Source organism: Zea mays, chromosome 9 (genome assembly GCF_902167145.1).
Source record: "Zea mays cultivar B73 chromosome 9, Zm-B73-REFERENCE-NAM-5.0, whole genome shotgun sequence".
NCBI lineage: Eukaryota > Viridiplantae > Streptophyta > Magnoliopsida > Poales > Poaceae > Zea > Zea mays.
This window is the reverse complement of record NC_050104.1, coordinates 149,008,034-149,021,198: the sequence shown is the minus strand read 5'-3', so window position 1 is coordinate 149,021,198 and position 13,165 is coordinate 149,008,034. Positions and strand designations below refer to the sequence as shown.

Sequence of the window (13,165 nt, the reverse complement as noted above, 5' to 3'; positions counted from 1 at the left end):
AAAAGATGTCCATCTACCTCTGTGGAGTCTGGAGCATCCTCCTGTAATACTTTAGGGGAGTAAAAAACAGAGAACGGATGAGGGTTTGAAGGGCTAAGTGGCTTGTGAAGAGAATATAATATTGCCTTGCTTTGTGTACAGCTAGTTGCTTCGTCGTTGTAACTTGGGTCTCTACTTATATATTTACCATGACGAAAGAAACTGGCAGTGATCTCGTAGCTAACTGAAGAAGATCACGAGATGGGCCGAGCATTTACCATGAGGCAGGTTCCCTGCCTGACGTTGCAGATGGGGTAGTCATGGGGGCAGCAGCTGTAGTGATCGTCGCAGCAGGTGGCGCCCTCGAGCGGGCAGCAGCCCCAGGCGAAGCAGTACTTGCCGTACTCGTAGATGCAGCAGCAGGTGGTGCTGTCAGGGCACGAGTAGTAGTTGTCGCACACGGCGGGCGCCGGGGCCAGGGTTCGGCGGGTTGGCGCCCTCCTTCAACGGGTATGACGGCTCAACCGCGATACCGCACTTGCCGCTGGACGCCTTGATGTTCCGCTCCATCCTCACGTACCCGGACTCGCCCCAGCTGCTGCCCCATGAGTTCTTCATGATCCAATAGTCCTTGCCGTTCTCTGTCCCATAGCCGACGGCCGTGACACCATGGTCCAGCGCTGTTCCACAGCTTCCAGTGAAGATACCCTGAGGCCAGGAAATGATAATTAGTCACCAGTACAAAGGCAGATGATTCATGGAGTGATGATTGAATCATTCATCTCGGAATTTAACCAAACGGTCCACAGATGAACCCAGCAGCAAGGTGAGCGCGAATTACCGAGCTGTAGAGCTGAAATGTTGTGCCAGCAGCCTCAATTGCGACACTGACAGGCTGGTTTGCAACTGCCTTCTGCAGACTCTTCTCATCGTTCGCTGGTACATCTTCGTAGCTGTCAATAGTGACAACCTTCGCGTTTTTTCTGCAATGGATGGACCCAACACACACACAAGATCAGCAGTAAGTAAAAATGACGCTGCTGGTCTTTGGAAAATCAAGGAAAAACTATGGAAGCGAAAAAAATACCCTGTTGACATCACACCGTCCGTCCGTGCCCTTGTAAGGGTAATCCTTCTCGGTGTCGATTCCGCCATTGTTGATGATGAACTCAAACGCATAGTCCATCAGACCTCCATTGCACCCCTGATTGTATGAAGTGTCACAGTCGACAAGCTCTTGCTCAGACAAGGAGATCAAGTCGCCTGTAACAATCTGGTTGATGCCTTCCACAGCTGCTATTGTTGAGAAAGCCCAACAGCTCCCTGAAAGAGATCAGATTTCAATGTCAATACGCCATCGGTATCATTGTTAAATCCCGCATATCAATTAAAAAAGGCAGCCAAGTAACAACACATAGTTATAAAATCAAAAGAGTGAAAGCTAACCACAATAGAGTGGAAAATATCTTTATGTTTACACCTGCGACCGCAAAGGGGTACTCCCACGTAGTTCGCATTCCTTGCTGCTTCAACATCAGTCTCTTGAAAGAAGCCTGCTTAATTGGTGGATCAGCCACCAGCAACCATCAGATCTTGTTCAGAATTAATCTTATGTGTTTTAAAAACAGGGAGAATACAAACTGTTACTATGGCCCCAAGGTAATCTTCGAAAGTATTGCGGAAGCTTCTCATGAAGTCGGAGTAAGCTTGCATAGGTGATCTTCCTTTCAGAACAGGAAGAATATCACATCCCGGTGATATGTATTCTCTGTTTCTCTTCTAGTATCTATTGGTATATGACAGGTCCGGAACCTTATCCATCTCCTCAAGAACCCATTGTGGCAAAGGAATCCTGGAAAGGTAGTAAATTCCAACCATGAACAAAAAAGAGATATGCTTTTAAACTATATTACAGTGAAGTAAAAGTCAGGCACTACTTGTGTTCAGTTAAAGGGTGAGGCCATAAAACAGCACACAACAATCAACGTGCCCAAATTTCATACAATACTTTTGTTCGTTAGAGGAACAATCTCGTGAACCAATGGCTGTTTGGGACACAACAATCACAGCTCCAAGCTAGTACTATCCTCTGTCCTAAATTATAAAATGTTTTAGCATTTCTGAATTTATAGCTTTAACTATGTGTCTAGACATAACTATAGATCTAAAAAAAGCCAAAACATGTTATAATTTAAAATGGAGGGAGCAGTGTTGTACCATTTCTATTATGTTTCATGCTTGGTGTAGTCAAAGCCCTGACAAACAGATACCCATACTATGATTACAAGGAGCAAAAGGATTCCAAGAATCACCAACTTAATTTTCATGTTCTGTAACCATGTCTTCCTGCGAATCTTCACTCCCTGTTTCTTGAACTGCTGGGCCTGAATTACACATTCCATTATAGAAGGAAAAGAAGCACATAACTCTGTACGTTCATAAGGGATCATGTACCTGAATATATAGCTCAGAAGTCTTGTCTTGGAGTTCACTCAATTTCTCTCCACGGCCTAGAGTCTAAAAATACAAGAGGCAGAAATGGAAAAATTATAAGGAATTGCCAATACAAACTAACTGTAAAACAGACTTTTAAGTGATGCAGGAATTCAACAAATAAATAAAACTATGGCAACATATAAAAAGAACCTTTTTTATTTCTGATTATTACGACGTCCATAGCGGTCATAAGAACAAGTTGATGATTTCAATGCAGCACACTCAACTTGCACAAATACTAACATTTATTAGGACAATGATCTCAGTTAATAATAGTTTACTGTCGTCCGTCGCCTGCTTACGCTAACTGGGAGGGGGAGGAGCGTGACCTGTGGCTGGGATTCGAACCGCGGGAGCGCAGAGTGGGGCGGCACCCACCGTCACTCGCGGCGTGGCATCCACCGGTCACTGTCGCCTGCGTCGAGCGGAGCAGGCGCACCGGAGGGCCGAGCAGGCTCCTTCTTTGCCACGGTGATGGCGGATCGGCGTCCGCAGGAGCTCCACTCACAGTCACTCGCGGCGTGGCATCCACTGTTAATAGATTCAGCACGACCCTTTCTGGATAACTTCTCCTGTCAACATCTTATGTCAAATACAGTAAAAATATAAGCGAGCATCAAATATATATAAGCAGAAGCCCTTACTGATATTTCAAGAAACTCGTCAAGGTTAGTTGCAACTGTTTCCCAGTAAATATTGGTAACCGGTTTTGTCAAACGGCCACCCTTTCCCATCCAATTATGCTTAAAATTAACTGTTACGTCTTCTGTGTATAATCTATGGCCAATAGTTGAATCACCGTCATACCTAACAAGCAGGAGGATTTCATATGACAAGGTCAGGAAAAAAGAGATAACAAGGACTTATTGACTTAATTTTCTGGAAATTGTTAATGAAAGGATATGAACTTTAAAATGAAAGACTCAAGGTCCAAAACTCAGATAAGACTACCACATTTGAAGCAAATGTACATCCATAGCAGAGTTCTTAATGCATACATGTAAAAACTCTGGTTACCAGGCATGATCTCATAACAAACTTGTAATCATCCAAATGAGGGCAGATGCAGGGTGGAAAAGAGCTGTGAAATTAGTATGAGATGGTTCAAAAATAATTTTATTAACGCAGCATCGCACGCCAAGTGTGGTTAGTTTGACAATAAGAAAACTTGAAAAACTTCATTTAGATTATCTTTTCATTTACCCAAAAATGCAAAAGCAGTCCTTATGGTTTAGAATCTGGATCAGATCAACCAAGCTAACTAAGCGTTCAAAACAGGAACAAGATAAATATCAAGTTTAAAACATACAACCCTTTCAGCATATTCTACATCAGTCTATTGTTTCATTACATCAAATTCTTTCACTTACTGTTTTGAAACCTATTGTTACTGAAGCAATTTAAATTGTGAATATCAGTACTTCATTGACTGTAGATGATAGATCATGAATTCGGCAATGATAAAGAACAGAAAATGACTTACCTACATCAGAATTTCCATAGCCTTGTTGCTGCCAAGGCCTTAGAGGCACATGCATTGGTACAGAACATTTTTCTGTTAGAAAACAAAGATTATCAAGTGGGAAACATCTAGAATGTACTGAAACCACCAAACATTTTGAATCAGAATGCAATCATGGCAAAGGGGACTATATTTTGGAGCCTTTCATATTCATGTTTGGTTCACATCATCGCAAACATTAACTTCCCCTTTCCCACTTTCAGGTTTGGAGGCTACAAGCAGCTTTGGGAGAACAATCTGAAATTACCAAGTGTACCAAACAGGAATACGATGATATTGTAAACCAGTTTAATTCTCAAAGTATTAACATTAGAATCAGGGTTACACTGCCTAAGGTCCTTATTGTTGATAGCTTGGACCTAAATGGTTCCTTTTGTGTAAAGGGCATATGAAGTGAATATCCTTCAAATCTTAAAAATAAGAATGTAGTCACAGTAAAGGGGACTACATTTTGAAGCCTTTCATATTCCTGTTTGGTCCTTTTTGGCATTTTCTAACCACCTCTGGTGGATTACATTTGGTGATTTCAGATTGTTCCATATACTTGAATGCATAAATTGTATTATTTGAAAGTTGAATGCCATGCCATGCAGTGAAATGGTGACGAGACAAGTAGAGAGTTTAGTGAGTGAGGAGACAACAACATCACCTTCTTGATGACCAGCAAATGCTAAAGCAACTGAGATCCTTCTGTCCTTGGACTCCACAACTACAAGAGAGGGTACACGAGCCATATAAATTAATAATTAAGATTTAGTAAGTCCAGATCCAAAAGCAAGAAAGATATAACCCTTTGGTTAGATTAATTGTACTGGTAAGCTCATGTGAACATTCTATTCATGAATGATGAACAAATAGCAACCATATTATCACGTATAAGCAGACAATATGCTCTTGAAGGTAAGAACATCAAGGCCATGAAGGAAGAAAGGTGTACATAAATTATTTTAGCACAACATCAAACTATTCCATGATAGGAAAACAAATTAGCAGAAAAATTGGATTGGTAGCAGATGGACACCGTTCCAATTGCCACCTGGATGGTATAATTGATCAGTCTTGTAGGCTTGTAACAGAGAGCGAGAAGGCAAGGCACTCCCTGCTTAGCTTTAGCTGTTCAACGGTGCCACACAAATTTTCATTCAGAATTACAGATAATCCTATGCAAACAAAAAAGACTTTGTAAGTTGGGTGGCCCTCTTTTCCTATTCGTTAGGATTTAGGAAATTACAAGAATAAGATTATGTGTTGCTTATAGTAAGTTGGGCAATAATATTTGGTGATAGTATTGGTGCTTTGCCGGCAACACTATCTAGTTGTTCCTAACATCATAAATCATAATAAGTGAATGGAGACAGTAGGATACATGTTCTTATTTTTTTCTTTTCTTTGAAAAATATAGCTATTTGTTTCTCTGACCTCTGCATAATCCCAAAGAGGGCGGCGACCATTGCACATCGGTGTCTTATAGCGTTATCAGACTATTGCTCGTGTCAGTAAGTCGAGCCCAAGTTACCTGCAAGAAAAGGTGAATGCTCTATGACAAGGAGACTGACAGGATGGTTCTTTGAGTGTATTTCTTCCACTTTGGTGGCACCAGTCTGTGGTTTCACCAGTCGCCAGTTGCCTGCTACCTCGAGTAAGCTAGAAAGATCCCTTTGTGCTCACTACAACCAAGCACTGTTCAGCTTAGCACAAAATATAAGAACATAAGCATAGAAAGGAAATAATTATAAAATCATTTGACTCACGAAGCTAGAAGGTGCGATGAGCCCTAACCCTCCATACCTGTAAGTCACTGTACAGTACAATAGTATGGTACTTCGTTTCCAATAAAAAGATGGAAACCCATAGGAGTCTTTTAAGCACAGTATTACAGTAGGATAAGCTGAAGCTTCTAAAACACCAATGCATCTTTGAAAGTACAAAAAACTGAACTGCCTTCATATGTGCAACATATAACTAAAATATATGTTGGCAAATGTTCCTAACGATACTACGAACCTAAAAGGCAATAAAATTAATTAGGATAATAAGTTGAGTATCATTACAAATAAAATCATATCTATCTGATGTGCCTAATAATTTCTTGTATTTCTTCTGGAATGTTGTCTTTGGATTCATTGTCCTTGTACTTCAATAATTCTACTAAGAATTTGGTCCTCAGGTCATTCCCATTCTGCACATTCATTATTACATATCATAGAACACGATTAATAATCAATTATAGAAGAACAATATTGACAAAGTATTAGAACAAATTGGGTACTCACAGTGCAAATGCAGGGTAACCTTATACCATTCCAATCGTGCATAAAGTTGATAACAAGAAAGCCAGATAAATCCCTACAAATTAAAATAATACGTTGTTACATATATGTAGACAAAATTAATAAGTTGTTCGGGTTAAAAAAATACCAGTTTAATGTTCTTGGAACCCATGTTGGTACTATATGACGCCACATATAAATATCGTCTTTCCATGTAGGATTGGCCAATTCCATGGCAGCATTCATATTATTGGCAATATAATGTATATTATGAATATAATGCATGCTAGGATGATCACCCTTAAACCATGATGGTATAGGCATGGAGTCCATTATATAGATGCTTCTAGTGTCTATGTTAAGTACATATAAGGTGAAGTGACCCAAGAAAGAAAAGGGCAATAGAATCTGCAAGTTAAAAAAATAGTTCAAGTAAGAGAAAAAACAAGATTACAAAAATGATGAAGAGTATAGCTTACTTGTTTGCAATCTGAAACATCGTACTCCATGTCAGGCCAACATTCTAATAATTTTGCCAACATGTTGATATCTGGCTTTGCACGAAGGCGAGGGTCTCGACCAAATTTAGTTATGGACTACTTTTTGTTAGTAAAATAATTATATAATGAACACACTTATATGAATGAAGACTAATTACTTGAACTTACACAGAACTGTAGATCCATGTAGTGGTATTTGTCTTCCAACAAGAACAAGGAATCATTGCATGCGATCATCCGAACAGCCATGTTAAAACAATCTGTATCCATCGGCTTATTTACATCCAATATATCTTTAAGTTTTTGAAGACTTAAAGAAATTGGATAAGGTTTAGTGCTCTGAATCCAATGTTTCCTATTAAATGAACAATTGTTTTTATAGTTAAATCAAGTACATATGTGTTGAATATTTACCATGCATATACTATATGAAATGAGAATTAACTTACTTTAAATATTTGTCGTTGTCTATCCCCATGATATATGTGCATAATACAAACATCAGTTCTTGCGTGTTTGTTGATGTTACTTTAGCAGGCAGAACATATGGAGATATATATGGTTCAATCTGATGTGATGTATTTGACGATTTAGATAACTCACATGGAGTATCGATTATTTGAACATCACTTGAACTCTCTCCATCTTCATCCACATTGTGGTCAAGATTTTGATGTCCTTTCTTTGTGTTTAATCTCGAGTCCCATAATATTGCAGGTAGCTTAAACCTAAACATTGTTATATCATCCTACAAGTATATAAATATAAATTAAAACAAAAGAAACATTGTTCCTATAAATAAATATACGTCCTCTACCTGAGTTACGTTATCAGATAGGGAGGATCATGTCCAGTATTCCATATAGTTTATCATCCATAGCCCGCAAGATACCCTAATATGAAATTTAACAGATCAGGTGAGTTTCTATGTATATATGAAAATAAATAAAACCAATTTTGTAGAGTTGTGGTCACATGAATTTTACCCATCGGTTTGCATTTGTGTTGTGATCTTCTCTATAACTGGCCATGATGCAACATCAAGGTTCGACCACTTGCCTTGGTAAAGCTCTTTATGTTTTGCTGCAAGTTTAATCTGTCTTTCTAGACCTTTTAACTATGTGTATATATAAAACATATCAAGATTTATAGATAACAAATAATGTAATGATGAAATAATCATAATATAAAAGAAATGATTACTCACTGTAGTATAAAGGTCTCGGCGATCCGTTATTTGTTGTCCCATAGAATCGAGTACATGTACCTCACTTTTTTTTGCATTCAGAACTGCCAGGTACCAGTGAAAATCTTCTATATTCATTGGAAGGAACACCTTCATAGAACATACATTAACATTAATTTGTAAGTATTGTGCACCAATATATTACATATTACATATATAAAAAATGAGATGAGTTTTAGGTCAACCATGTCAGACTGTAAATAGTTGTCCACCCTTTGTTCAATTGTGTCTTCCTTACAATTTAAGAGCACCTTAGGGTCGCCATCACGCTTAAGCAGACTGGAAATGAATGTGTTCTCCAAGAAGACCTTTCCACCTTCTCTATGAAGTAAATGCTCTTCACCCCTAATACAGTGTATATATGCATTGAGGGCCTGTACACCAAAAGAATACAATTAACAGATCAAATATACATGCTAGCTTTAAATATGTATACCATACTGTATAATATGATAATTATAAATATATATACTTTATTACTGTATATAATATGGACATACAAATGTACTTACTTTGTCAGACAATTGCATGTCACCATGAAAAAGACATTCCATATCATTTCTATTTAACCATGCGCTGTCGATGTTCACCACAACTTGTTTCCCCGGTAATGTTTTAATGTATTCAATAAGCTGAACATCTTCTGGGGTGCACTTATAATCTATACAATGAAAAATATTATACTTAATAAGCAAATGATATATGCGAAAACCAATAAGATGCAATAAGGCAAGAACAAAAAAATTACCTTCAGAGACAACTCGAGCTACATTCAATTTCTTTGGTTTCTTATGTTGTGATATTCTAATAAGTGTATCCAAAGCATCTTGTTGGTTCTGCTTTACCATATCCGCATCAGAACATATTTGACTTGATTCATTTGGAACATCCAAAGATGTCAGGTGTATCACATCTGTATGAGGAGTGAATGAAACATAAGTATCTTGACAAAAGCATTGTTAGGAGTACTCATAAGACAATATTTACATTTAGGAGTGTAGATAAGAGAGCCTACCCGGTTGTGGCCCAAGATCGGCTTCAGTTGACACTTTTACATGATTGAAAATACAGTCAATGCCTACTCCCACAACATCGTGTGATTGTTTTGCAGCATTACCAACACTGACCTTACTATCCTCGCTCTCTATATATATGGCGCACAAGAGAAGAATTAAGTGTCAAACAAATATTTATTATGCATACCTTAGTTTTTTGTAATTGATAATAGCACTTACCCAATTCATGTTCATCGGTGTCATTAGTTGACAATTGTGCTGAACAACCACTTCTAGACACAACCTCATACGATGGTTCAGCAGTATTGCCAACATCGACATTTCCTTTCTCCACCACTATATCCATTGTGATTTGGTCTGTACCAACTACCCATCAGATTAAAAGTGTCAAACATAATTTTATTGACAAAAGTATTTTAAGTATATAAAGTACATCGTCAAATAGCACGAAACTAAATAAAAAACGAACTTTAGCTTAAGTTCTTCATTCATATAGATGTGACAAGTGAACTTGTATAAACTTACGAAGGAAAGGGACACAGGCCTGCCACCATCCTATTTTGATTAAGTATACCCGATGCCATTGATCTTATAGGATGTATATCATGGCATTATTGCAAATATACAACATTGCTCCTTATAAAATGCTATGAGGGGAGGATGCCAGAAGCAAGGAGGCTGTTCGATCAAATGGCCCAGGTGGGGATCCAAGTAAATACAATCACGTTCAATGTTTGGATTGATGGATATGCAAAGAGTGGACAGATGGATCAGGCCAGTGCAGCCTATAGGGAGATGCAAGCGAGGGGATTAGTGCCAGACTCCTGCACCTTCAACATTATTGTTGCTAGAGCTCACAAGTTCGGGTATGCTGCCCAGTTAGTCCATGACCATGACATGTTTAGTTCACATATGTCGGCTGATGGGTTGGATATGTTGGTCTGTAGGCTTTGTTGGGATCATCGATTGGATGATGCCTGGGAGCTTCTGCTTGGTGCTATTGAGCAGGGTGTTCCATTGCGTGTTACTGGATTTAATGCATTGATCGCTGCTTATAGTAAGGAGGGACTCCACGAAGAAGCTTCTGAACTGTATAGAATTATGAACAAGTTAGGACTGGCACCATCCTCGTCTACTTTTAATTACTTGATAATGGGACTCTGCAATCAAGTAAGACTTGATGAGGCACAGCTTCTTTTAGAGCACATGGTTAGCAAAGGATATTGTCTAAGTACATCATTTACTATCAGCTTGGATGCATACTTCAGAGACGGTAATGCAGTTGGCGCACTGAAATGCTGGGATGATATGGGCAAAAATGGTTTGCAGACTGATTTTATTGCCTTCTCAGCATATATTAATGGCCTAAGCCGATTAGATTACGTGAATGAGGCTTATCAGGCATTTGCTGAGATGACGAGCAGAGGAATTGTACCAAACAATATTACTTACAACTCCATCATATCTACACTTTGTAAGGCAGGCAATATGACTGAAGCCTTTAAGTTAGAGCAGAATATGAGGCAGAGTGGCATTGCTTGCATAATGAAGTTCACCATAGATTTATTCAGTCTATGCAATCACTTATGTTTCCTTGTTTTCTTTTAAACTAACACATGTAGGTAGCCAAACACTATCTTACTCTTATTTTGCCAACTCATACAATCAGCCAACAGAACTTATCTTTTTACATACAGCTGATGAACATTTATTGTATCACGGCCAGGTCAAATGTATCCAATGGGTTGTTTGGTCGTTTAAGCACTTTGACCAGTATGGGGTCATAATTAGCTTCATTCTATATATGTTCCTTTTTCTCAAACCTTTATTCGAATAAATTGAGACTAAATTTAGCTGACTGTCTGAAGTAGGGCTGCATGTGTTGAATGGTGTTTGGTTGGCTGTATGTGCTAAATTATTTGAGTGGTCGTGTAGATGGATGGACAATAAGCTTTTGAGCCCTGGAAGCCTTCACATTTTATCCCTGGATACATAGGGCTTGAGCTTATAGGATAATCCCAGGAAGTCCCCATTTGATTGGCCTATGTTAAGATTGAACTTCGATACTATTATTAACATTGTTGACACTATAGATTATGTCTGTGTGAATCTTTCAAGAGACTACTTCTGAAGTAGTTCCACATGGTATTGTTATCTACCATTCTACCTTCATCATTGTATTAGCTGTCACCATTAGCATTTTTCTTTCATTTTTGTTTTGTTTTTGAAGACATTTTCACTTTGAAGCTTGAACAGATTTATGTTTTTGTACAATATGGCGCATTCTTTTCTCATCCTTGAGTTTGGTTTCTTAATTTACCATATTTATTTTCCTTGTCCAGCTTGCAAAGAAGGGAGAACAATTCATTGATGTCCCTTATGTTGTGAAGAGTATGGATGTGTCATTTAGTGGCATATTGAGCTTTATTGAAGCTGCGACGATTGAAAAGCTTAAAAATAATGAGTGCACACCTGCGGACCTATGCTACTCATTGCAGGTACTTGCATGCTCTTAAACTTTTCCCCCTTGTGGATAATAATTGGTTATGCTTTCTTGACAGTGACACTGATGAAAGTCCTAATTTCTCAGGAAACTATCTTTGCCATGCTTGTCGAAATTACTGAAAGTGCCATGGCACACTGTGATTCAAAGGACGTTCTTATTGTTGGTGGCGTCGGTTGCAACGAACGTTTACAGGAGATGATGAAGATTATGTGCTCAGAAAGAGGGGGTAGGCTGTTTGCAACTGATGACCGCTATTGTATAGACAATGGGGCAATGATTGCATATACTGGTTTACTGGCATATGCACATGGCATGACCACTCCCCTTGAGGAGTCGACATTTACACAAAGATTCCGAACTGATGAAGTTCATGCAATTTGGAGAGAGAAGGAGATGCCGGTGCTAAATAACACCCATTCAGATGCAATTGCTGAAGTTTCTATAGATGAAGCCTCCATGGCGACACCAATCGTTATAGATTACTGAGGTATAATTGGCCTTTACAATTTTGTCTTGCTGCTAATGTTTTTGCATGATAGCTAATGCAATTTGGATTGCTGGAGACAATCGCTACCAATTACTCTCCCTCTATTCCAAACTCTAAGACATTTTGCTTTTCTAGATGCATAGTGTTTGCTATGACCCTGTTTGGAACCTCTAGAGCTAATACTGCTAAAATTAGTTGTATAGGTTTCAAACACCCACAACTAATATCCCAATTATTTGTTAGCTAACTCACAGCTAACAATTAGTTCATTAGCTGACTCAACCCAGCTAACAATTTGTTAGCTAGCTAACTAATATCTCTAGGGGTTCCAAACAGGAACCTATGTACTTAGGTGTACACTATGTCTGGATATATATAGTTAAGGCGATGTATCTAGAAAACCCAAAAACGTGTCATAATTTGAAATGGAAGGAGTACTTGGCAATTCATGTGGAGTTGTGGATGATACGATGGTGGGTGTGATCCCACTTTTCGTGCGTTTGATTTTTCTACATGATGAATATGCTCTACAAATGAAGTTTTCTAGTGCATGAGTTTTACCTAGTGTGCAAACCATGCTGTTAGATGCAAAACTATGCATATGTTTTTGGACAATACGAAACAGAAGGAACCATTATATATTTTTTATGCTTCACTGCATATCCTCATGTGTTTTACTTCTGAGCAGCCGCAATCTGATGAGGTTGTTTCTTTTCTGTCAGACAGTAAAGAGTAAATGCTTGTATGGTAAAGCCTAGAACCACTCCTAAGGCTATTACCAACTGATCTCCTATCCCATCCCCTATCTCAAACTCCACTCTACAAACAGTGTCAAACAATATCATCTATAGTTCCACATCTAAATGTGATATCTTTGCTCTGTTTGGGAAAAGCCTTCTCCAGGCACATGGCAGGGGCTCAGAATAGTTGTGCTGTTGTATGAACTACAGCAGGTAAAATGAATATGTCGTATGCCTGACATACCTGAAGATAGCTGACATGTATCAAACCTCACCAATCACCTTAACATTCTAGTTAGTTACTTCATCGAGTGAACTTATTATTGTTGTAAACTAATAGACACATTTCTGCAAAGCTAGCTTAACTCTTAAGTTACTCTTGTTATGATAATCTGTTAAGGTT

General features: G+C 38.5%; 1 protein-coding gene and 1 pseudogene across 1 annotated transcript; one reads left to right on the top strand and one right to left on the bottom strand.

Moving 5' to 3' along the window:
- Window positions 1-219: 219 nt before the first annotated feature.
- Window positions 220-1,313, bottom strand: LOC103640380 (oryzain alpha chain-like; annotated as a pseudogene).
- A 10,094-nt stretch (window positions 1,314-11,407) lies between these two features.
- On the top strand, window positions 11,408-12,399 carry LOC103639367 (probable tRNA N6-adenosine threonylcarbamoyltransferase). Its single transcript, XM_020544205.2, has 2 exons — window positions 11,408-11,527; window positions 11,620-12,399. Exons 1-2 carry the CDS (start codon window positions 11,423-11,425, stop codon window positions 12,019-12,021), a joined length of 507 nt encoding a protein of 168 aa, XP_020399794.1. The 5' UTR covers window positions 11,408-11,422; the 3' UTR covers window positions 12,022-12,399.
- Window positions 12,400-13,165: the final 766 nt, after the last annotated feature.